The following is a 22389-nucleotide window of genomic DNA, read 5'->3' as shown; positions in this document are numbered from 1 at the left end:
TTGATACTCAAGACTCCATCAACAATGTTTACATCGCAGCTCCAGGTTTGGCAGCTGTAGTATTCTTCACTGAGTGGCGCAGCGAATCACTGAATGATCAGTATATCCAGCTGTTAGCAACAACAGCAATAATACAAACAAGAACCACCCACTCCTCCCCACCACCACCACCATCACCAATTATGGATCTGCTGTACAATAAGAGAATACAAGTAGCTTGAAAACTCTACCAAAGTCAGAGAAAACACCAACCCATGACCCCACAAACATAAAAGACAAAAACCCAACCCAGTTATCTGAAATTTGAATATGGATGATCTTTCCCCCCCACCCCACCTCCATCCAGCTTTTTCTATCATCAGAAGCTAAGCAAATCGGATGGTGGTGACTCGGGTGACGTCTGTTGATGCTGCGCTTCTTTTGCCTCCTCTTTAGTGGCTGTGCTCGGTGCAGGTGTGGCAGAGGTTGCAGCGGTGGTCAGGGGGGATAACTCGTCTACATTTGAGTCTCCCTGCTTTGAGCTGGGCAGCTTCGGTAGCTCCGTAAGGATTTGAACCACTTCCCTCATGGTGGGGCGCTCCACAGCTTGTTCCTCAACGCACAGTATTGCAACATAGAAGACATGCATCACTTCATGAAGTGGGACTGAGGAGAGTCTGGCATCAAGGATCTTTAGAACTCCTTCCTTGTTTGAATCAGTCGTCTTTCTCACCCACTGAACAATGTCTACCCCATCTCCAAATTCACCCACTGGTTTTCTACCGCTCACCAGCTCCAAAAGAACAACTCCAAAGCTGTACACATCACTCTTTTCGTCGACCTTCAACGTGTAAGCATACTCTGCAGGCCAAATCAGTTTCCAGTTAACAATCAAAATTCAAAATCTAAAACCAATACAAAGGAACAGAAACATATCATAAAACCATTGCAACTGATCCAAATCACAAAAATGAAGTGATTAGAGAGTCAAGAGACAACGAGAAGTAATAAGACGTCCACAGTGAAAGGTTGGGAAGTTTGGAAAAAACTACCAAAAAGTTGGAAAGGAAAGATTCTTCGAATAGTAGTTCATAATAAGCAAACCAAAAGAAATAAAAAACTGGAAAATTGCTTCAAGATACCTGGGGCAATGTAACCATAAGAACCAGCAATAGCAGACATGCACTCTGACGCGCCCGAATCCTGTAGAAATTTGGCAAGACCAAAATCCGCAACATGAGCTTCAAAGCTGGAATCAAGGAGGATATTGTTTGATTTGACATCACGGTGAATAATTAATGGAGAACAGTCATGGTGTAGGTAACAGAGCCCTTTGGCAGCCTCCACTGCTATCTTATACCTTGTGTTCCAGTGCAGGTGACCTCCCTTCTTACCATGCAAAAGTTCTCCCAAACTCCCGTTAGGCATATACTCATAAACCAAAAGATTAGTTTCATGGTTGGAACAGAAACCCAACAATCTAACAATGTGGCGGTGACGAATTCGTCCCAGAGTCTGTATTTCTGCATTGAACCCATGATCATGAGTCGATCCTCGACTCACCACCGGCAGCCTTTTCACGGCAACCTGGTCACCATTAGGCATGATGCCCTTGTAGACTATTCCAGCACCACCCTTTCCTATTATGTTGTCTTCCTTCAAGCATTCCAACACATCGTCACAGGTGAAATCTAATCGCTGGAAAGCAGTAAGCTTCCAAGCCCTGGAGTCAGTAGCTTTCTTTATTGATCGAGCTTTGATAATGGCAGCTGCGGCAAAGGCTATGGAGCAGACGAGAAGGCCAATTACGAGGATAAGTTTTATCGAAGAAGAGAGTGGCCTTCTCACATGGGTTCGTCGGTCGCCATTGCCAAACCCAGATTTGCAAGGCATCAAATATGGGCCACAAAGCCCTGGGTTGCCAACGAAGGAAGTAGAGTTGAAGTAACTGAACTGACCGGTGCCTGGAACCAAACCAGAGAGATTGTTGTAGGAAAAATCCACAGAAGTCAAGCTCTGCATTGTAGAGATTGATGATGGAATGCTCCCAACGAGGTGATTTCTGGAAAGGTTAAGGTAGTTCAGGATCCGCATGCTGGTGAGCTCTGATGGGATTTTTCCAGATAAATCGTTGCGACTGAGATCGACAAAGGTCAGCAACTTGCATTGGCTGATCTCCGGCGCTATTGGGCCAGAAAACTTGTTATTGCTGAAATCCATCTTTGAAAGCTGCTGCAACTTTCCAATCTCAGGTGGAATGCGCCCAGAGAACATATTACCATCGAGAAGGAACTTCTGAACACCAGAGAAGTTACCAATGGATGGAGGCAGAGATCCCGTGAGCCGATTGTTGGATAGACTTAACTCACCCAGATTCATAGCCAAAGAATCAGTATCTGGGAAGCTTCCTGCGAGATAGTTACAATGTAACTCAACCTGAGAAAGCTGGGGAAGGCCGAAGAGCCCTTTGGGTATGCTTCCATTAAGAAAATTCTGCCCCACGCGAATTCTATTTAACGATTCGCATCTTCCAAGTGATTCCGGAATGGGACCGAACAGAAAGTTCTTAAGCAAGATCAAGGTCTCAAGCTTATTTCCAGAACAGAGATCTGGTGGGAGAATACCAGTTAGCTTGTTCGACGACAAATCGAGGAGCTGAAGCATGCCATTCCTTCCAAGTGACTGAGGAATGCTTCCGGTAAAATTGTTCTCCCAAAGCTGCAACACTTCCAATTGGGGCAAATCACCAATGAAATCTGGAATCGCTCCATGCAACTTGTTCCTAAACAAATTCAACAGCGTTAGATTCTTCAGCTCCGCAAAAGCCACCGGAATCTCACCGGTGAACAAATTGTTGGAGAGATCCATTGATTTCAAGCTCTTCAGATTGCCGAGCTCCGGAAGAAGCCCTCCAGTAAGTCCATTCACCTGCAGAAACAAGGTATCCAGATTCTGAAGCTTTGCGAGCTCTGTAGGAACCTCACCGGAAAGCATGCAGTTGGCCATATCCAATCGAATCAAATTGGAGAGTTTCCCCAGCTCGGGTGGAATACCGCCGTCATAGTTATTGAAGTACCCAACGTAGAGATGCTGAAGCTTCGTCAAGTTCCCAAGCTCCGGTGGTATAATACCGACAAGCTCGTTACCAGAAACCGCCAGATACTCAAGAAACTCCCATCGACCATATTCAGGAGGGATTCTCCCAGAGAAGAAGTTGCCACCGAGGTGGAGATGGCGAAGATTCGTCATCTCCGACACTTCAACCGGTAAATTCCCAGTCATATTGTTGTCGTAGAAATCAAGCACTTCAAGGTACTTGAGAAGAGAAAGCTCAGAAGGGAAACTACCACCAAAGATGTTGTTAGAGAGATTCAACAGGCGGAGACCACTAATGTGAGATAGTTCAGAAGGAATAGGACCCGAGAAGGAGTTAACTGCTAGGGTGAGGTTAACGAGGTTGCGAAGGTGACCTACATCAGGGGATAAAGTACCAGAGAGATTCATGCTGGAGAGGTCGAGGGAGACAACTCGGTGGTGCCCATCACAAGAAACTCCATTCCAAGTGCAATGGCTTGTGGAGATGTTCCAGTCCTGAAGCGAACTTCCTGGGTCACCTGTAATGGCGGATTTCACAGAGAGCAGAGCTCGATATTCAGGGATATGGGTTTCTTTCCCTGTAACAAATGGGTTGTTGAGCAGGTAGAACAGAAGCAGGATTAGAAATTGCATTTTTTTTTTTCTTTCTTCTTCTTTTATCCTCTCTAGATCTTTAGGAGCCCGAAAATGACTTGGGTTTGGGTTGGGAACTTGGGAGAGACGAAATGCAGAGAGCGAGAGCGACGAGGTAAGTGGGAGTCAGTAGAGTGCAGCGCAGTTGGGTTTGAAGAAGAAAGCAGGGTGGATTCGGATTTTATTTGAAAGGGAAAAAACTCTGAATTTTTCTACCCAGAAAATCAAATTTTCTCAAAATTTATGATGTAATGGATAAGATGTTCTGAAATTCCCCTTTCATATATGATGTATTTGGGTACCTCAGATTGGAATCTCTGAGGGTGAAGCTCAATATAAGAAGTTTTGACTGAGCAAGACTGAGCATGAAAAGAGAGAGACAACGAGATTCGTGTTTTCATGGATTCTCTCGTGGTGTCCCTTAAGCGGTTACACCCCTCTTAATCACATCATTATTGCAAAATACCCCTACTTCCGAGTTCCAGTTCCCCATTAATTTTCAATCTTATCCCATGAAAAATGATCATTAATTGAATTTTGATTTGAAAACTTGAACCGGTTCCGATCTCAAACTGAACTCATGAACTATGACCCAATGTGATTTACATTAGCTTTCATAAACTAAATGAAAAAAAAAAAAACTGGTCCACACCCTTAGATGCGAAATCAAATACAAGATTATAAGGTGGGTCATACGTATGGAAGTGCCTGTGGATCCGAAGGAATAGCATTGGGTTAGAGTAGAGAGGTCATGAAATTATTGCCTCTTAGGCTTTCCTATTATCAGATATGCTAGTAGTAGTAAATAAAGTGGTTTTCACAAATAGTGGTGCCTTGCCTTGTCAGTTGTGATTACCAAAAAAAATAAATGGGCCACATCCCAATGACCCAAAAAGCAAGCTGTTCCTAGTGAATTGAGAGGTCCCAGGAACTGCATTGGTTTTTTGCCCTAAAAAGACCATCCTCTCCTTTTAGAGTGTGGTTGGAAACCCATCAGGGGTATTTATGTATTTTCAAGTGTAGTAGAGAACAACTGAACCAGTGAACAACGATAGGCTTGGGTCTCTGAAACAAATATACACCATAGAGAGAAATGGATGCAGAAGGACCTTTAATGATGCTACCCTATTATATATCATGTGTTTTCTCATGCTGTTTCTACTTAAACATACTTTCTCTCCTTCTGTAACTTTATATTTGCTTCTTCGTTTTGAGGAGTGGGAGTAGGTGGATGGTGGAGAGATTAGTTTAGTATCTATGTTTATCTGATCTATACATCAAATCTGAATCTAAATCTAATTTATTAAACAACCTACCAAGATATCATCTTCCGGAAAGTGCAATATACTAGGTGGGGGAGAGAGAGAGAGAGCCTATCTTTTGCACCAGATAATCAGATATGGGTCCTCTCTAATTAAAAGCCCACACAGAACTTCTTTGACCTTTTAAAACATTAATTACTTCATGGGCTCGAGGAGGATTTATATGAGTAGTGCATACCCCACTCCTTTTGCTCCCTCAACCAAGCCGCTTTTGTTTACTAATTAATGCACTCTAACACCCTGCCAAAATCAAATCAACTTCCCTCCCTTTGTCATCTTCTCTTCTTCTTCTTATAAAATTTCCTCCCATACCGAGAAGCTCCAGTGATTTCTCTCTCTCTCTCTCTCTCTCTCTCTCTCTCTCTCTCTCTCTCTCTCTCTCTCTCTGTGTATAATAGAATCTCTAGAAGGGAGAGTGAGATATACTCATATACTTATATGGTACTAGCACATTATATACTTATCATGGTTGAGTACACACAGGAAATAACACCAGTAACACAGTTTGAAGGACGAAGGATGGAGGTCACATGCCATGCAATATCAATCCAAGTGTTCCCCAAGTGAGATATAGTAACAGAGTTCCAACGGTGATAAGAAATTAATAGAACTAAACCCAGAAAAGAACAATACATGCCAAGAATTTCCAGTTTCCAAATAAGTAGTGCTCCACAGATCACCCATTTCCTTAAAGTTAATACCTTTTTCCAATCCTCAGGGAAAAAGTTTTGATTTTTCCAATCTAATTGCCAGAAAGGCCCTTCTCCATCTCTATCAAGATTCACGATTGCAGTTTCGGTCTGAGCATCTACACAAACTGACCATTGACTGATCTATGAGAAAACATGTTAATTAAAATCCAATAAGCAAATCAAGCATTCCGTAAACATGATAATTTGTCAAGGAAAACAGAAGGAACTCTTGTAATATAACGTAAGGGGTGTCTGACATACCTGCTCCAGTAATGACAGACCCTTGAAGGAGGTCTTGCCTAAGGCAAGAACATCATCCTAGTTTGCATTTCCACATTCACCTGCACAAAGTAGTAAGCATATGGACTAGGAAGTCACAAGTAACGAATAATTCATGACACATTGTCAAAGATATTTAAATTTCTATACCAGGCATTATCCAGTCAAAAGCATTGATATCAGATACAACATATAAGGTCCATGAAACTAGCAATAGGCCTTTTCAATATGGTAATCTCAGGCCTTAAAAGACAAGATACCGTCATTTAAGTGACAGAAGCATGTAGAAAGGAAAACTTATCTTGAGTCTCCTATGTTACTGGTTTGCAAAAGATCAAATGTTTAAGAGTTTTTCTTATGATAAATACTTCGTGTCTAACATCTTTAAAACCACTCTGCTTTATATCAATTTTAAGAAGGGAAAGTCAGGGTCTGAGCCATCTAACCTGCACAGGGCTCTGGATTGGCACTTGCCATGACATGCCACTTTTCATATAACATTTCTAAAGATCAATGTCTAAACACATCTAAGTACCACAAAGGACAATAGATGAACAAGGTCCAGAAAGATCATATGATTTTTTACCATCTAATCCAAGTACCACTTATGCTAGAATCATCATTCAATGTCAAACACGTTCTATCAGAATATATTGAACGAGACTAGCCCGATATTAGGTTCTGATCCAGTGATGATCACATACACATGCTATAAAGGCCCAAGACTTGTAGTCATCATTTTTGACAAAATCACTTGCGTATTAAAGAAAGATACCAACTACTTTTCTTCGTCAATGATGTTAAAGGTTCACTGTCCAGGTTTTTGAACACAAACTCAATATGGCCTTTTAATCAAAAGCACCTCTCCCTCTTCCAACAATCCCCCATCCCCCCCCCCCCCCCAAAAAAGAAAAAAGAAAAAAAAGGGCCCTCCTAGAAACTATTTATCATATTCATTAAGGAATTATAAGGCTATTATTGCCAAATATTCTGCTGTTCTTCTCTCCCCAGTGGATTCCATTTTAACAGCAGCACAACAGGAGAACCTGTTTTAATTTTGTTTCTGTTACACCAAAAAATTCATGGTTGAATCACTTCAACGAAAAAATCCCTCACCAATTTTACCACTTTCACAGTGCAAAAAACAAGAATATCTCCATCTGGACCTCCCTTTCATGCCACACTTTTGCAGCTACATGCTCGTCTCTTGCTAATTGTTAGAAATTTCTCTTAAGGCAAGCAACCAACTAAAAGCAAGTAGTGCACCTTTCAAAAACGTGGTTACACCAACTAGTCTCTTAAGTCTGGAAAAATTGGTTGTAGGCTCACTGTTGGAAATTCCATGTAGAAGGATTTCACTGAAAACCCCTTCCAACATGGCTCCCCGATCCATGAATCCTCAATCTGCACATTTGGACTTTCCCTCTATGCGCAGCATTGGTGACATTGTCAGATCCAACTGAAATGGTTCCAAACTCCTCTATTTTAAACTCTACGTCCAGAGATTTAGGGTTTGTATATGGGTTTTGTAAAGGGGTAAAACTAAGGCTTTGGGGTTTAGAGTTGGGATTTGAAGAAGGGGCTTGGATTGAGTTTCTAAACTTGGGAGAGGGTTATTCAATCAAAATGTGGGCCACTGATGGTTGAATGTGAGATCTGAAATTGGGTCTATCTGTCAAATGCTGGTATGATAATATCCTAGGGTTTCACCTCATCCAATTACAACCAAATTTGAATGGTTTTGTTAGGAGAGTATGGGGAATATGATATTAAAATATGGTAAGATTATCATGATTGCAAGTAAAGTAATTGGAAATTAGTAAATTAGGAACTAAAGGACGATTTGGAAAACTAGGGTTTATGATGGTTGGATGGAGCATTGTAGGTGGCAAGTGATGTGTGATCCTGCAGGTCAAATTAGGATGGGTTCTAATGGTTGATCTAGGCTGTGGGTGGGTTTTTTTGAGCAAGGGATTTCAAAAACGGAAATAGATCAAAAGGAAGTTGCAGTTTGATGATTAGAGGGTTTAAGGTCGAATCAGGATAGGTTCTAATTGTTGATCTAGGCTGTGGGTGGGTTTTTTGAGCAAAGGGATTTCAAAAACGGAAATAGATCAAAAGGAAGTTGCAGTTTGATGATTAGAGGGTTTAGAAGAAGAATTGCAGGATTCTTCAATTATATTCAATGTAGTTGCACCTCTCTAATGGCCAGTATGAACAAGAACTTGTCGACCGAAAGGAATCTACAACCTAGTTGAGGGAAGCTTTGACTAGAACCTCCTAGGGTTCACACATTCAAGGAGCCAACTGGTCCAACCAGTCCCACCATCAAACCTCCTAGGAACTTTCACACAGAAAAGAGTCAAAAATACTTCCATGTCATATATGAACTATACACTTGAAGCCTAAAACTCAAAGCAGTAGGATATATTTATTGCAGGAAAGGAATATCCCTATATTAAGTTTTTGCAATTGCACATGGAATTTTTTTTAAGTAGTTCAACATGATATCTGGGAGAATGTTAAGTAACAAATAAATGCTTAAATTACTTCAAGACCATAACCTATCTACCTAGAATAACTCAAGTAAGCATGACATGTGGTGCTTCATCTTTCAATTAGACTTCATCCTGAATCAAAGGCAATGAGATATAGTGCAATTATAGCTTTGAGTTTTCAAATTCAAGTGGTCTGCAATACTACATAGACATGGACATAACTCCTGGAGTATTGGCCCCCATAATGCAAGAATCAGACATCAGAATCAACAAATCTGTTATCTTTCATTCACGCCAATAGGCTGGACCTTGTGTATACTCATCTATTGGATCATGACACTTCTTCTCAAAAGCATAGTTCTTATAAGTTTTATTTTTACAATGCCTCTTCCATCACTCCTTATCCCATATTTTTACAAGAGCTTCAATGTGTTTTTGGACAGAACCAAATTAGAGTTTCAAGCATTCACGTTTTTATACACATTTCTCAATTAACTATTACTTTAAATTCATGTAACATAGAGTAGCTTCAAGATATATTTGAGACAATAATGTACATGTGTAAACAGCATCGATGCAACTCCTGTTTTAGCAATGTTCATTCTCAGAGTATTTCTTTCATTAGAAGGGCAATGAGTACTCAAATACAAAAGTAAAATCAACATTGCCGCCCAAGTTGCTTTTACATAAAGCCCCATTGAAAAGTTCCATCTTCTTTGTAAGAGATGAAAGCAACTTAATTATTGTATAATAGCAAATCTGAATCACCGAATAACAAAGAGAGCAGTACTTACTTGTTCCATAAACAACAGACTTGCAACGTAGAAAGGGGCAACAAACCTAACGCTTGAAAACTGACACACTAATGCTTTAAAAATCAATATAGTAACACTATAGAACTGCCTTGTGTCTGAGACACTTTCATTAAGGTTTCTAGATGGCCCAATACTGCAATCTGGGTTGACGTTGCATCCATGTCTCTTAGATAAAACAATTCCACCAAGTCAACTAGGTTGCAATACCAAATGTAACAACAAAGAAATGGGGATGGCTATACTCAGTAGTGGAGGAAAAAAAGGTGGGCAAACCAGGATTTGGAACTGTTTGGATACAGTATAAAGTCAAACCAAGTAAGGCAGAGAAGAGGCAGAGAGTAAGTCAATAGTTAAACAAGGAATAGAACCTGTATAATCGAAACCCAGTGGTCCCTTAGGTGCTTTTATGTGTGTATATATGTATGGGTGCTTATCAGCATTGGTATATAGATACAAAACTATAAAATTGAATTTTGAATTCAAATGTTTAAAGTTTCAACCTAAATTTCAAATCCACAAAAAGTTGAATATAAGACCTTGCTGGCACATGCTGTCCTGCAGTGCAAGAGAGACTATTCTCACTAGGAGCCTATCCTTTGTTAGACACATAATATACAAGGCAGTCTTCTGACTTGTAGCCAAGCAATGTGAGACTAAAATGTATCCCTTCGTACTTCCCTTGCTTTTACATAAAACAACTAGCTCCACGTCCATGAGAGAAAATGATAAAATAGAGGTTACACAAGTTTGTTCAGAAACTCAAGACTTTTAAAGTCAATACAACATTCCTTCAGTTCAATCTAAATCATTTCAAATCAAATGTGCCCCATTTACTGGCCTAGAAATCATCCTCAAAGCCCTAACTGCCTGCTGTGGGTTCACATAACTATATCCAAATTCTCCATAGCAAAAATGTTTGACCTTTAAAAGACACCATCAAAGCATCTACTTCTTCCAGAAAGATAAAAGACACCATCAGAACCAATCCCCATGATGTTCTTGAAATTGAAGTTTATATGTGATCATAAAAGGTCCTCTGCCTTTCATGTTAAAACAAGCATGCAATATGAATGATCAAAATAGTCCATGCAAGCTTCTCATGAGTCATAATGATCTTATAAGCTGGTTCTTGGCACAATTCAACTGGTCATAATTCTACTCCTTACAAGTCAAAAGCAGGAGCCTCTAAGAAGGGTTAAACTTAACACAGACTTAGACCCTGACAAGAACATTATAATCAAAAGCAAAGCAAACAAAACTGTAACTTGTTCGCAAAGGATACCTATTTCAAACTAGTCATTAAAAAAATATATGGAAGGCCTTGTTTGTATATAAATTAAGAGTAATAACATATATTAAAAATGAAGGGCAGTATTCACATGAATAAATACATATAGTAGCTTGTAAGTGAAACTTCGGGTGGGCTTGCTATAAAATTTCCCACATTACAACTGAGTGACCTTTTCTAGTTTACTTTGTAATGGATAGAACTTGTTTCCATCTTGCTTTACACCCATAAATTCATAATTAGAAGTTGACAATTGCGCCACCCGCTAAAGCAATTAGGGAAGAATGTTTGACTTATCTTTACACTTCTCTGATCTTCCGATGATATGCGTTCATAAGGTGAAGGGATCAGAAGGAACATGAGTGACAGGAACCCTGGACATGCTAATGTTCCTATTATGCACATGAGGAGCGCTGGAATCTTCGAGTTCAACGAGCTTAACAGGCATCACCCGTTCTGGTACAACCTTCTCTCCATCCACCTTAGCCAATACCTCAAAGTGCATCTTCGCCGACTCCGGCTTGGTTCGCCATTGAGGGAAACCTTCCCAGTTAACTTCATCTCCGCCTTCCTTCAGAGCCTTTTCGAACCCAAATCCAAACTTGACATAAGTCTGTGCAGAAACATCAGCCTTTAACAACCTGAAAGATCCTTCCTTGTTAGCTTTGTCACCCAGTACACTTAAAAGCAGCGCTTCAAACCCTTGCAAATTGGGATTTGACCCATTGATGGACGTGAGAGGCCACATTGTAGTGAATCCTTCAGGTGTGAGAATTGTTGCTGGCTCTCCTGCTTCTCCTCCATCTACGGTGAAGACAGCTTCGATCCCTTTGGTTCTCGACGGGGAGGATAGCTCCACCAGGCCCGGGGCCAGACGCTTGAGCTTCAGCTTGCTATCAGAAGAAAATGGCGAAGAGGAGAGGGACGTCGGCCCGACTATGCGGAGTGACAGGGGATTTACCTCCGGCGTGCCGCGCGATGTGCGATGGAGATGATTGGCTAGGGTTAGCAAACCAGACGCCAAATTCCCCTGGGAATGGTTCAAAGGAAGTGGAAGGTCGAGAGGGTGGCGCAAGCTTACGGACCTGGCGCCCTTAACCGACACCACTGCGCCATCTGCTAAGACTACCTTCTTTAAAACGCCGGCGTCCACATCATGCTGCAGAATAAATGAAAAACGATGACAAACATTTAGAAATCAAGAACAAGAAGATCAAACGAGTTGTAAGTTCAGGGTAATCAGATTGAGAACAGACCGGCAAGGAAAGCCTCATATCTTTGGCGTCTTGAATCCAGATTTCCATGGGGCCAGCAAGCTGAAAGGGAGCCAAAACCGGCGACACATGATCATCCGATTTTTGCCGACTCTCGACCAGGCTGCTTCCGTCCCTAGGTTGTGAAGATTCTTCCGCATGAAAGATAGGCAAATCAACGTATTCCCATCGGTTGACGTCCTCAAGAAACTTAAATGGAAGAATCTTCTTGTCGATCTCAATATCGAACTCGTAAGCTACGGAATGCCCAACCAACGCATCACTGAGATCGAAACCGGAAATCTTCAAATCATTTGCTTGAAGCCCTAACTCCTTAACTGTCTCCTTAACTGTCGCATCCCTTAGATCCTGGACACACAAAAGAAAAGCCGAATTCTTTCAGAACATTAATAAATCAAAAAAAGGAGAAGAAAATCATAAATTGATCTTCTACGCATAAATTTTCTTACAGAAATCGCCTTCGGACTTGCTCCAAAGCTCAAAGCATTGGTTGATGCGAGTATTGAGAGAACAACAACAATGAGAATTGCCGTTTCTCCTAGGAATCGAAGAGCCATGAAAGAAATCGAGAGTCGCAGAGAAGAATAACGAAAGAAACGATACGTAATGAATGGGGGAATGGGAATGAAGGGCAAGGAGCGGTAAGGCTATATACGAAAATGCTGACGTGGACGATTGACGAATATGAACCAATCAGAAGCGAGATAGTGATGAGAAGCTTCGACGTCATTGGATTGACCTTCGCTGATGTGTTGGAACGTGAAAGTTGGAACGATCCGCTGACGTGGCGGGTTTCGAACGTTCCTCGTAACAGATTCTTTTCCTTTTTTGGCCGTTTTTAACGCTGGCAGAAAGTTCCACGTAACCGGAAGTCATTTTCAGTTACACGTTAGGAGTTACAGTTATTTCTGTTCGCTAGACTAAACCCCCGCCACGAAAACCGGGAGGTTAGCAACTTAGCATAACGGTATGTCTCGGTGTCAGAGTTCGTTTCGGTGCTTTTTCGTATCGTATCTGAATCTGGTAGTCATGGGGAGGGAAACCCATGAAGGATTCCCGAACAAGGCCAAGTTATGTGGGCTTAGGGTGCCACCGGCCCACCATGGATTTGGATTTGGATTTGGATTTTCCAGCCTCAAGATGGGCTAAGGTTTGGTTGCTTAGCCCAATTGCCTGGCTGCCTATTTTTGTACGTGTTCCTTTTTTTCTTTTGGTAAATTGAAATTTATTCCAAAGAGCAGGCAACATACAAGGCGTCAGAGTTACACAAATCGAACAACCAAGAAGAGAAATTTGGTCAGTTAGTCCTTCCCGTCAAGGTAACACCCTTTCCAACTAGGGAATGAGCAACAATATTGCATTCCCTAAAAACAAAAGAAAAATTACAAAAAATAAAGTAAGAAAACAAATGAGTGCCACGATGTTCAAAAGACCCACTGAATTGAAACTTGAGAGTTAATAGTCTTAACCAGATTTAAGCAATCACTTTCTATCAGCAAATGATCAATCTCCTCAGCAACCGCAACCAACAAACCTTCTTCTTGAATGCCTAGGGCCTCGCCTTCAATTGGTGAAGAGAAAGAGTAACTAATTAAGACAACAACTGATGGAGATCCTTGATAATCTCTCAACACTATTCCCAAACCCCCTATGCTGTTTTTTAGAGCTGCATCAGAAATCTTTGTGCGTGTTCCTTGTTTTTCATGTTTCAATAGTGCATGTATATCATTTTCTCAGTGGTTTTATCTTCTTATTGTTTTTATTACTATTTCTAAAGTCTCTGTCCATTCATTGATCGCCCTTTGGCCCCTTTCATAACCTCTAAGTGAAACTTTGTCAAATCTAGGTTAGTTCACTAGAGCCAATCAAGAATTTTTGTAGATTATCTTGTCTAGCATGATAAACAGGATGCAAACTTTCTTCTTGTACTACAGTTGTGTCTGCAGTGTTGCCAAACACTGTATCACTGAAAGATGATTGGATTGGTTCATGTTCATCTTTTTTTTTTTGGTAAGGGTTCATGTTCATCTTCAGCTTCTATTTCTAGGTCAACGATGTATCCTTGTTTATAATGGTCATGGTATGCTTCAATGTCACTTGAATTGCTTATAAAATCATGAGCTCAATCGTGAACATAGCCTTACATGTAAAACTCATTATCTTTTTTTCTTCCTTTTTCAAATATAAATGACATTCAAGCAAACGGCCACACATGTAAAGCATTGATTGAAAGTTGTGATGGTGCATGGTCCAAAGACTCAAAGAAAGACGGTGGGGTGTATCATTCGTGTTTCTAGAGGTAAATTTATCACAGCCTTCTCAGAAGGAATCTATTGCGAGTCAGCATTGGTTGCAGAAGCAATTGTTGTTCGAGCGGATCTTCTCCAAGCCATTAGATGTGGAGTAAAGGAGATTATAATTGAATCTAATTGTTTGGACACGATAAAGCAAATTAATGCTTCCTCTCCAGATCGTGAAATCCTTTAGATCTATCATGATATACATAAGCTTTAAACAGAGTTTGTACTTGTGTTTTTGTTTACATTCTAAGGTCTTACAACTTGATTGCGGATTCCTTGGTTAAGGTGGCCCTCTCAGTGGAGCTACCAACTGTTTGGCATAACACCAATCCTTGGCTTCTTCAGATGTACAATGAAGAAGTCAATGCTTGTACTAGCTCGATCCAGTCTTCAATAAATGTCTTTTTTACCCAAAAAAAAATTTAATGACTGGATTAATTAATAGATTAATTATAACTTTATAACTTGATTAATCAATAATCCAGCTTTGCGAATCACGAAGCAGGAGACAACTAAAATCTTGTAAGATTCAAGATAAACAAACAAGACAAAGAAAGTCTACGAGCGATAGAAGAGGCATGATAGTCATCATCAAAATCATGCTTAACAAGTCACCATAAGACTTAAACTAATCAACTTTGTAAACAGATCAATACTACTTTGTTCGATATATAAACAAGTCCAACATCTGTACTAACGTTGAAAAATCAATCCAAGCTTCTTACTCTAGAATATTTTTGGTTTTCAACATTACAAACACTACAAGAAAAAGTGTCAATTGCGACGGAGCTCCCTTGACATCCAACTAATAAATTTTATGATTCCTCCTATGGCTTGGTCTGTGCTTCGCGGTCATTCTATAACACTCTTGAATCTTAATTACATTATATATTATATAACTTAAGTGTTTTTCTCTGCAACAACATGTGTTTTGTTGATTTAGATAAAGGTGAAAAAAAAATGTCATAAATATCTACTTTAATCTTGGTGGGGTGATCATGTTGCTCCAAAGCTTGAGGAGCATAGCAATATTGTTGTAATATTTTTTGAGTTCGTCAAGCATTAAGTTAATGAACGGGTACTGACTAATTATATTTAAGTTGATAAGGTTTATATTGTTGCTGGTTGTTACTCGGAACACTAAGATATCTAGCTGGGGACAACTCATGGAAATCAATTTTTTTTTTCTTTTTCCCTCATTTCTTTTGTCTTTTTCTAGTAGATCATTAATTGCAGTGATCTTAGATCCCTAGATTGTGGAAATTTGATAGAATTTGTTAAGAGAGAATCATATGTTTTGACTGTAGCATCCAACTTCTTCGCAAATCAAAAGATAATCCTCTTCATTATAATAAATAGTTCGCGAGGGTGAGCTGACCATTTTGGCTGGGTAGCTGTTTCCAGCGATTAACTTACTTAATAGGGTTTGTTTTATTTAATTTATTTATCTATTTATTATTATTTATTTTTTTTATGCCAAAAATACTAAATTGTAAAATATTAAGGGAAGAGGTTATGTTTGATCTCGTTAATGCTTATCTCCTCAATTTAGCAAAGAATTCACCATTGTTAAAGATAAGACAGAGCCATGATTCATTTGTAAGGTAAACAGAAGAGAGAGAAACAATTTGAGAAATATTATGGGTAAGAAGCAACATTATACCTACGCTCAATTGAAGGAGTCTCAGAGCTGAAGGGAAAAAAATGAATACATAAGATGCAGTGAATAGATTTTAGTCATATGTAGTTACCTTTAGTAGGGGTAGCTAGATACAAGGACGGAGCCAGAATTTAACGTCGATGGGGACCAAGTACTAATATTTTACATATGAAAAGAGGGTAGAGGGCAAATTTTAAAAAATGGGGAAGGTAATTGTTAGAGAGTCCTCTACTCAGTCCCAACCAGTGACTTAGTAGCATATATTTTTGTACTTTCTCTCTCTCTCTCGTACTATAAATACATATACTCCCACTTAATAAAACATATGAGATATTCATTCTATCATATGAGATACTCAATCACTACTTGAGTCACTAGTTGGGAATGAGTAGAGGACTCTAACAGTAATAGAGGAATAATTCAAAAAATTATGGGGGCCAAGTGTTGGTATTTTATACATGAAAAGAGGACTAGAAAGAAATTTTCCAAAATTTGGGAAGATATGTGGTTTATATGGAGTAACTTGTCCGTATAAGTCCATCAGATATTCTCACGCACGCTGAATGGCTTTGATTCTCTCTCCATTGGAGATGTCGAAGTCCAATTCGCATAAGTCTCAGCCTAATATTCAGTTCTCATAACTGTTATGCTAATTCCTTAGTGGGCAAGTCATTCTCAATGTTTCATTTATATCATCATTGTTCTTCATTCTAAGAACACAATGACGAACCCCTCTCTTGAGCTCTTCGGTCGAAGATCATGCATGGATGCTGTTGAACCTTTGATTTGGGATTGAATCGAAAATTGTACAACATTGATCATTTTAAATTATGTAAATATTAATTGTGTGAGTTTAACTAAAAGAAATATGAAATTTGTATCAATTTAAGAATAAGGAGAAAACAATCAAACAGTAGACAAATATAAATCTGTATATAAGTAACTGCTCCAATCAACACTGTTGCTGTGGATGAAAATTCGTTTATATGCATGGCAACTGTTAAATCACAACCAATCCAACTACTACGTAACTCTAAATTCTCAGAAAATTCTACAAAAACGAAAAAAGAAATTACAATATTATTTAAAATTTGGCAAGACTACTTTTCCAACACCTTCCAATCCAAGATTACCTACTGCATCCACAGCACCTATTGTTGTTCAATTTGATTCAACGCACACAGTTCCAATCCCTCTAAAGTTTCCATGCACCATATACAAGCCAAGAAGAGAGAGAGAGAGAGAGAGAGAGAGAGAGAGAGAGAGAGAGAGAGAGAGAGAGAGAGAGAGAGATTTAAGTATTTCTTCTATGCACAAACAACTGAACGAGTTATTATTATTATTGTAACATGAACCGTTGAAATGCTGAGCTTCTTCATCTGCTATTCACAAGCAACTGAACGAGCTGAGTATTTCTCCCATTCTTATTATTATTGTAACATGAACTGTTGGAATGCTGAGCCTAAATGCCTTACAAGATCCTTCACTTTCATGGAGAAATCCTCGTCCATCTGCTAAGAAACGAAATGGGTTCTTTTAGCTCAGTGATTTCCTTAACAAAAAACTCACCTGAAGTGACAACCTAGAAGGATTGAAGATATTCTCAGTTACATACCTTAGCAACAATGGTTATATCTAGTGCTGTATCTCCAAAAGGAATGCTGCTACTGCTGATGACACAGAGGTGGAGCTTCTCTATCTCAGCGAGGGTTTTCATTAACACTCCTTTCCTTTTCTCGCAGTGAATTCTTATTAAGACATCTTTGTCTGAGACCCTTGCTTCAATTTCAGGGAGAGGTTCGTCTGGATTGAAGTTCTCTCCTGAGAGAGAGTTATCATAATCTGCTGAAATCTGAGATCTCTTGACTACCACCACTGATTCCATGGTTTTCTTCTTGGCCTGCTCCTCAAGTTCCTTCACTTTCTCTTGGAGATGTTTCAAGTGCTTAATGGCATCTCCGAGGACAGAAGCTTTGTCCATCTGTGTAACATCATAGAAAGTTTAATAATCTTTATCTTCTGTTAGAACAAACACCAGCAAATTACGAACAAAAACATAAACAAAAACAGTGAAGAAGAAAAACTTTCTGCCATTTAAAAGGTTAAAAGAATGGAGATCTCTAAACCGATCACCAAAACAACATCTTCATAACTAGCTGGCTTTTAATTAATGAACCAAAGAAAGACTAATCTACTTATTGGAAGGAAGAAAAAAATGTGTACCTTCTTAAGGCCTGGAACAATGGCTGAAAGGGCTATGAAACGTTGGCTGAGCTTCTCTCTTCGTTTCCTCTCTGCTATGACGTGTTCATGTGTATGAGAAGTTGGTTTGCTTGCAGGAAGTGGCCTCTTAATCCCATGGCCACATCTGGACGACCCATGATGCTGACTCATGTAAGAACCTTGAGAAATCATGATATCATCAGAAGAGAAGATCATAGCTTCATCTTTCGGCTTCACGGTTCCAATTAAACTGCCATACAACTGCTGAGATTGATCCATTGTCAAAGCTGAACCACCGAAAGAGAGAATTTTATTAGGAGGAGATGAAGAGGCTTCCGGGGTTGGAAAATGGTCGACGGTTGTGGTACAAGATTTCCAGCTGTTTGTCTTCAGCAGTTTCGCAGGTCTCTCTACTGATCTTCCAATTCCACTGGTCCTTCTGGTCTCCATGGATGATCCACTTAAGGTGGTCATGCTGCTTGCTTGGTTCAAGTTTTGCTGGTAAGAGGAGTAACTCTCAGATGAAAAAGAGCTGTGGAATTCATCTCCGAGTCCAGCTGCCATTTGGTGAGAGTTGAATTCACCAAATGAATTCATTTGGCATTGATGAATGAAGGCTGGGTCATCCATTCCCTGTTTTAAGTAGTGTAATAAAGGATCATTTCAATGATCACTTTAAATTTAAAAAATAAATAAATACATGTAATAATTACAGAAACCCACAATCTTACCAGTTCAGATATCCATTTGCAAGATGACATCTCCATTAATGCAGTTCCTTTGCTTCTTGATCAAGAAGACTCAGTTGATGATCCTGCAAGAACAAGCATTAGATTTATTGAGAACTTCAGGTCAATGGAATTAATAATTGGATTTTCACATGTAGAGGAAGAGAAAGAGAATCTTAGAGGTGAAGTAGATTGTCTTCAAATTTCCAGTATGATTTTAGAAATTGAAGATATCCATGAATGTGAGAAATCAAGCTAGCTTGGATTTTAGGTAAAGATAAAATCCCTCCTCTTGTTAGATTTAGAAAGAGTCTTTCAACTTGTAACAGGAAACTCAAAGCTCATTCTTTATAGGTGCAAATCAAAGAAACTAGCTCATGAAATATCAGTTTAATTCACTATAGAAAAAGAAACGTAGGATACAGAAAGAAAAAGAAGGGGAGAGAGAAAAGTGGAAGAAACAATAATTTTTGTGAAGGAAATTGCAGATGCCTAGAAGAGTTTGAAATTCGTGTTTGCTGGAAAGCCTAATTCAGCAAGGAGAAGAATCCCACCTTGAAGAGTTGCAGAGTTCAAGAAAAGCTACAGCCTGGAGATTGGAGATTTCTTTTCTTGTCTGTGTCTTCAACAGAAGAGACCGCCACCTTTTATAGTTTTAACATGTAAACCATGGAAGAAGGAAATCACGTGTGAATTCTCCTCTCTCTCTCTCTCTCTCTCACGTCAAAATGCGTAAAAATGCTGGAATCTCAGCTCAGAAGACTGACGCAATGTGGGATGTCAATCTTGGGCCGGACCGGAAAAAACCGACCCAAACCGGTCTTGAAAAAATGATCTGCACTGAACCGATTAGTAAACGATTTGGTCTAAAAAACCAGACCGATTATAAACAGATCAGTCTAGGTTTCTCTTATAATATGTTTTTCGATAATCGATCTCAAATCTCCAAAACTATATAATAAAATTCTCACCATTTTACTATACCAACAAGATATATTATCTAATATTTGGAAATGTTTCATATTATATTATTGAGATTTGTAGGAACCATGGCTAACAATTAATGACACACAGTTCAACACTAATAACTTATTAGGAAATTAAGACAGTGAACATTAGAAGAATTTGAATTGACGAAAATATGAAAAGCTTATGGGTCTTTGTGATGAGTCTCAGTTATTATTGTGATGCCGACTAAGCCCTTCTAGTTTTCAAGACGATAAATCCTATAAGAAAGGTTAGACGAGGACTAGCTCGTACACAGGGCAGCTGCCTCCAATGGGACAGTGAATAGATTAAGATCCCGTGCAAGAGTTACACAGGGTTATGTTCAGAGTATATTGGATGCCTACCAGAGGGGTGGGTCCTTGCTTTTATAATGTATGTATTACATTTTCTATGTTGGGCGGGTTTCTCGTCGAGAGCTGCTATCTCTCCTTGGACTACGCTTCCTTATCGTCCGTCCCGCTTAATCATCCTTGTAGTTGACTTTCTATCTAGGGCGTTGTTGCTATGTTAGTCCAGCGTAAACGACGCTCTTCTTTGGTTAATCGGTAAAGGTCCCGACTAAGTGTCTGGGTCTAGCGTCGGTCAGGTAGAAAACCACCCGTATCACTTTTATATAATAGAACTTTAAATTTTGATTAGAAACTTGATACCTTAAAACTACTAAAAGACTCAAAACTAATAGCGAACCATATTTTGGAGAAATCAAAAATTTTAGATTCATCATAAGATCTTACAACAATCACAAGAGATCACTCTTGAAATAAGAAATTTAGAGAATATTTTATAACGTGAGAAATTTTCACTACCAGCCCGACTAAGCTTAATCAGAAGTCCAGTTAAGATTGAGATAAAGTAGCCGATTATAGTCTAGGACCGACATGGCCTAACATGGACCACGATCAAATCCAACCAATTATTAAATAAGTTGTAGAAGGTCTAACATTTTTGGACCGATAGGCCTGACCAAGACCGGCCCTGATCGACCAATGGACACCTGACACCTCTAACTGGTAGGTTTAAGGGTGATGGAATAATCTTTGGGAAAAGAGACAAAATCGTTTTGTATTACTCAGTGTTAAATTCTTGATGTATAATTATGGAAATTTTTTAAATTTCATTGCCTCATCACTACGTCATACTTTAAAAAAAAAAAAAAACATTAAGATGTAACTGAAACTAATACTGACATTCACATATGAATTTTCTGATTACATTAAAATGTTTATGGTGATGGACAAGCTTGTAATTTTTTTTAAAGTCCAAGAGAATATGTATTATATTAGAATATAAGATATATTATAGGATAATTTACGTGCAAATAAAAACCTTCCTTGAGCGGCTGAGCCTCCTGTTGAGCGAAGGCACGAAGGGTATCAGAGAACCCTCTAGAGTCAAGCTGAACCTCTCTATCATCAAACACCATTCTGGCAAGACAGTCTACACACTAGTTTGTCTCTCATACATGATGACTGAAAGGAAAAAATTGGAACCGAGTACATAAGTTATGAATATCCTCTAGGGCTTCTGAGCTCCACCATTTCGGATTGGACACACCATTCATAGTATCAACGGTCATCTTAAAATCTGAGCACACCAGGAGGTGAGTGCAACCCTTATTTGCGGCAACACTCAAGCCACACAAGACAAGTCTATATTGTTCTTTGAATGTTCACGTTTTGATTTTGTCGTTTTCCTTTTTCTTTTTAGGGTGAGTGCAACCCTATTGGAATTGATTAGGAGAAAAAATTATATATAACTTTTTTTTTTCTTTTTTTTTAACCCATGGAAAGCCTTTAGTTTCATTATCAAAGAAGATTAAGAAAAGCTAATTAAAAACCAAGAGAATATTGCTAATAATAATGGTTCGTTTTCAAACATAATTTTTGTTTCTCCAAAAAGAAATGCTAGTTTAAAATTATCTCAATGAAACACAAGATTAATATAAAAAGTATCCATTTTTGCCCCTTTTGGCTTCCCATTTTAGCCACGTAAGCAGTGAACATTTTAAAAAATGTCGACTTCCTTCTTTTAGCAAAAATAAAGCCCATTTCTGTTTTTTGGTCAAAAACTGGAAATTTCATGATAAAATAAAATTGCCTATTTCATTTGCGCGTTATAAATGTGAAACAGTTTTATATGCATGATTCATCGGAAATGTATATAATTATATATCAGATTATAAATAGCTTTCTTTGCTTTTTTTTCTTTCCTTTGTTTCGTACATCTTGACTGATAATATTTTGATCTTTTTATTTTAATCATTATATAGAAAAAGGCAATGTGTAGCTGTACTATGATTTGTTTTGATTATAAAAAAATTAGGAAAAAAAGAAATCTTTTTTTTTTTTTCTTCTTCTCCAATTGTTGCAACCCTTTTGCTTCTTTATTGACGAGAATCATATCAAGTGATAATGATTGATGCCAAACATATTTTTTCTATTTTTCATATCTAATATATAAAACATCAAGATTATTTCGATGAACTGAGAAATTAATATGAAATATTTTTTTACTTTAACCGTATAGACAAAAATCATCAAAGAGATCATGTAGGTAGCTCTAATCACATTAAAAAAGCTTAATATATCTAGCTC

At 38.8% G+C, this 22389-nt stretch overlaps 3 protein-coding genes across 3 annotated transcripts; all 3 read right to left on the bottom strand.

Annotated features, from left to right (window-relative positions):
* Positions 1-357: 357 nt before the first annotated feature.
* On the bottom strand, positions 358-3937 carry LOC149015153 (uncharacterized). The gene is made up of 2 exons (XM_089154650.1): positions 1122-3937; positions 358-840 (listed from the first exon to the last, which is right to left on the bottom strand). The coding sequence occupies exons 1-2, from the start codon at positions 3706-3708 to the stop codon at positions 359-361; spliced, it is 3069 nt and encodes a 1022-aa protein (XP_089010776.1). The 5' UTR covers positions 3709-3937; the 3' UTR covers position 358.
* A 2996-nt stretch (positions 3938-6933) lies between these two features.
* Positions 6934-12479, bottom strand: LOC149015152 (protein TUNICAMYCIN INDUCED 1-like). The gene is made up of 3 exons (XM_089156318.1): positions 12326-12479; positions 11859-12224; positions 6934-11761 (listed from the first exon to the last, which is right to left on the bottom strand). The coding sequence occupies exons 1-3, from the start codon at positions 12431-12433 to the stop codon at positions 10934-10936; spliced, it is 1302 nt and encodes a 433-aa protein (XP_089012444.1). The 5' UTR covers positions 12434-12479; the 3' UTR covers positions 6934-10933.
* Positions 12480-17133: 4654 nt separating this feature from the next.
* Positions 17134-19396, bottom strand: LOC149015151 (transcription factor bHLH18-like). Its single transcript, XM_089156484.1, has 5 exons — positions 19342-19396; positions 18791-18873; positions 18060-18692; positions 17452-17817; positions 17134-17347 (listed from the first exon to the last, which is right to left on the bottom strand). The coding sequence occupies exons 2-5, from the start codon at positions 18824-18826 to the stop codon at positions 17267-17269; spliced, it is 1116 nt and encodes a 371-aa protein (XP_089012610.1). The 5' UTR covers positions 18827-18873; positions 19342-19396; the 3' UTR covers positions 17134-17266.
* Between the last annotated feature and the right edge of the window lie 2993 nt (positions 19397-22389).

This window comes from Hakea prostrata, chromosome 5 (genome assembly GCF_041222555.1).
Source record: "Hakea prostrata isolate BN-2017 chromosome 5, UWA_Hpros_2, whole genome shotgun sequence".
Taxonomy (NCBI): Eukaryota; Viridiplantae; Streptophyta; class Magnoliopsida; order Proteales; family Proteaceae; genus Hakea; species Hakea prostrata.
This window is presented reverse-complemented; position numbering and strand designations above follow the sequence as displayed.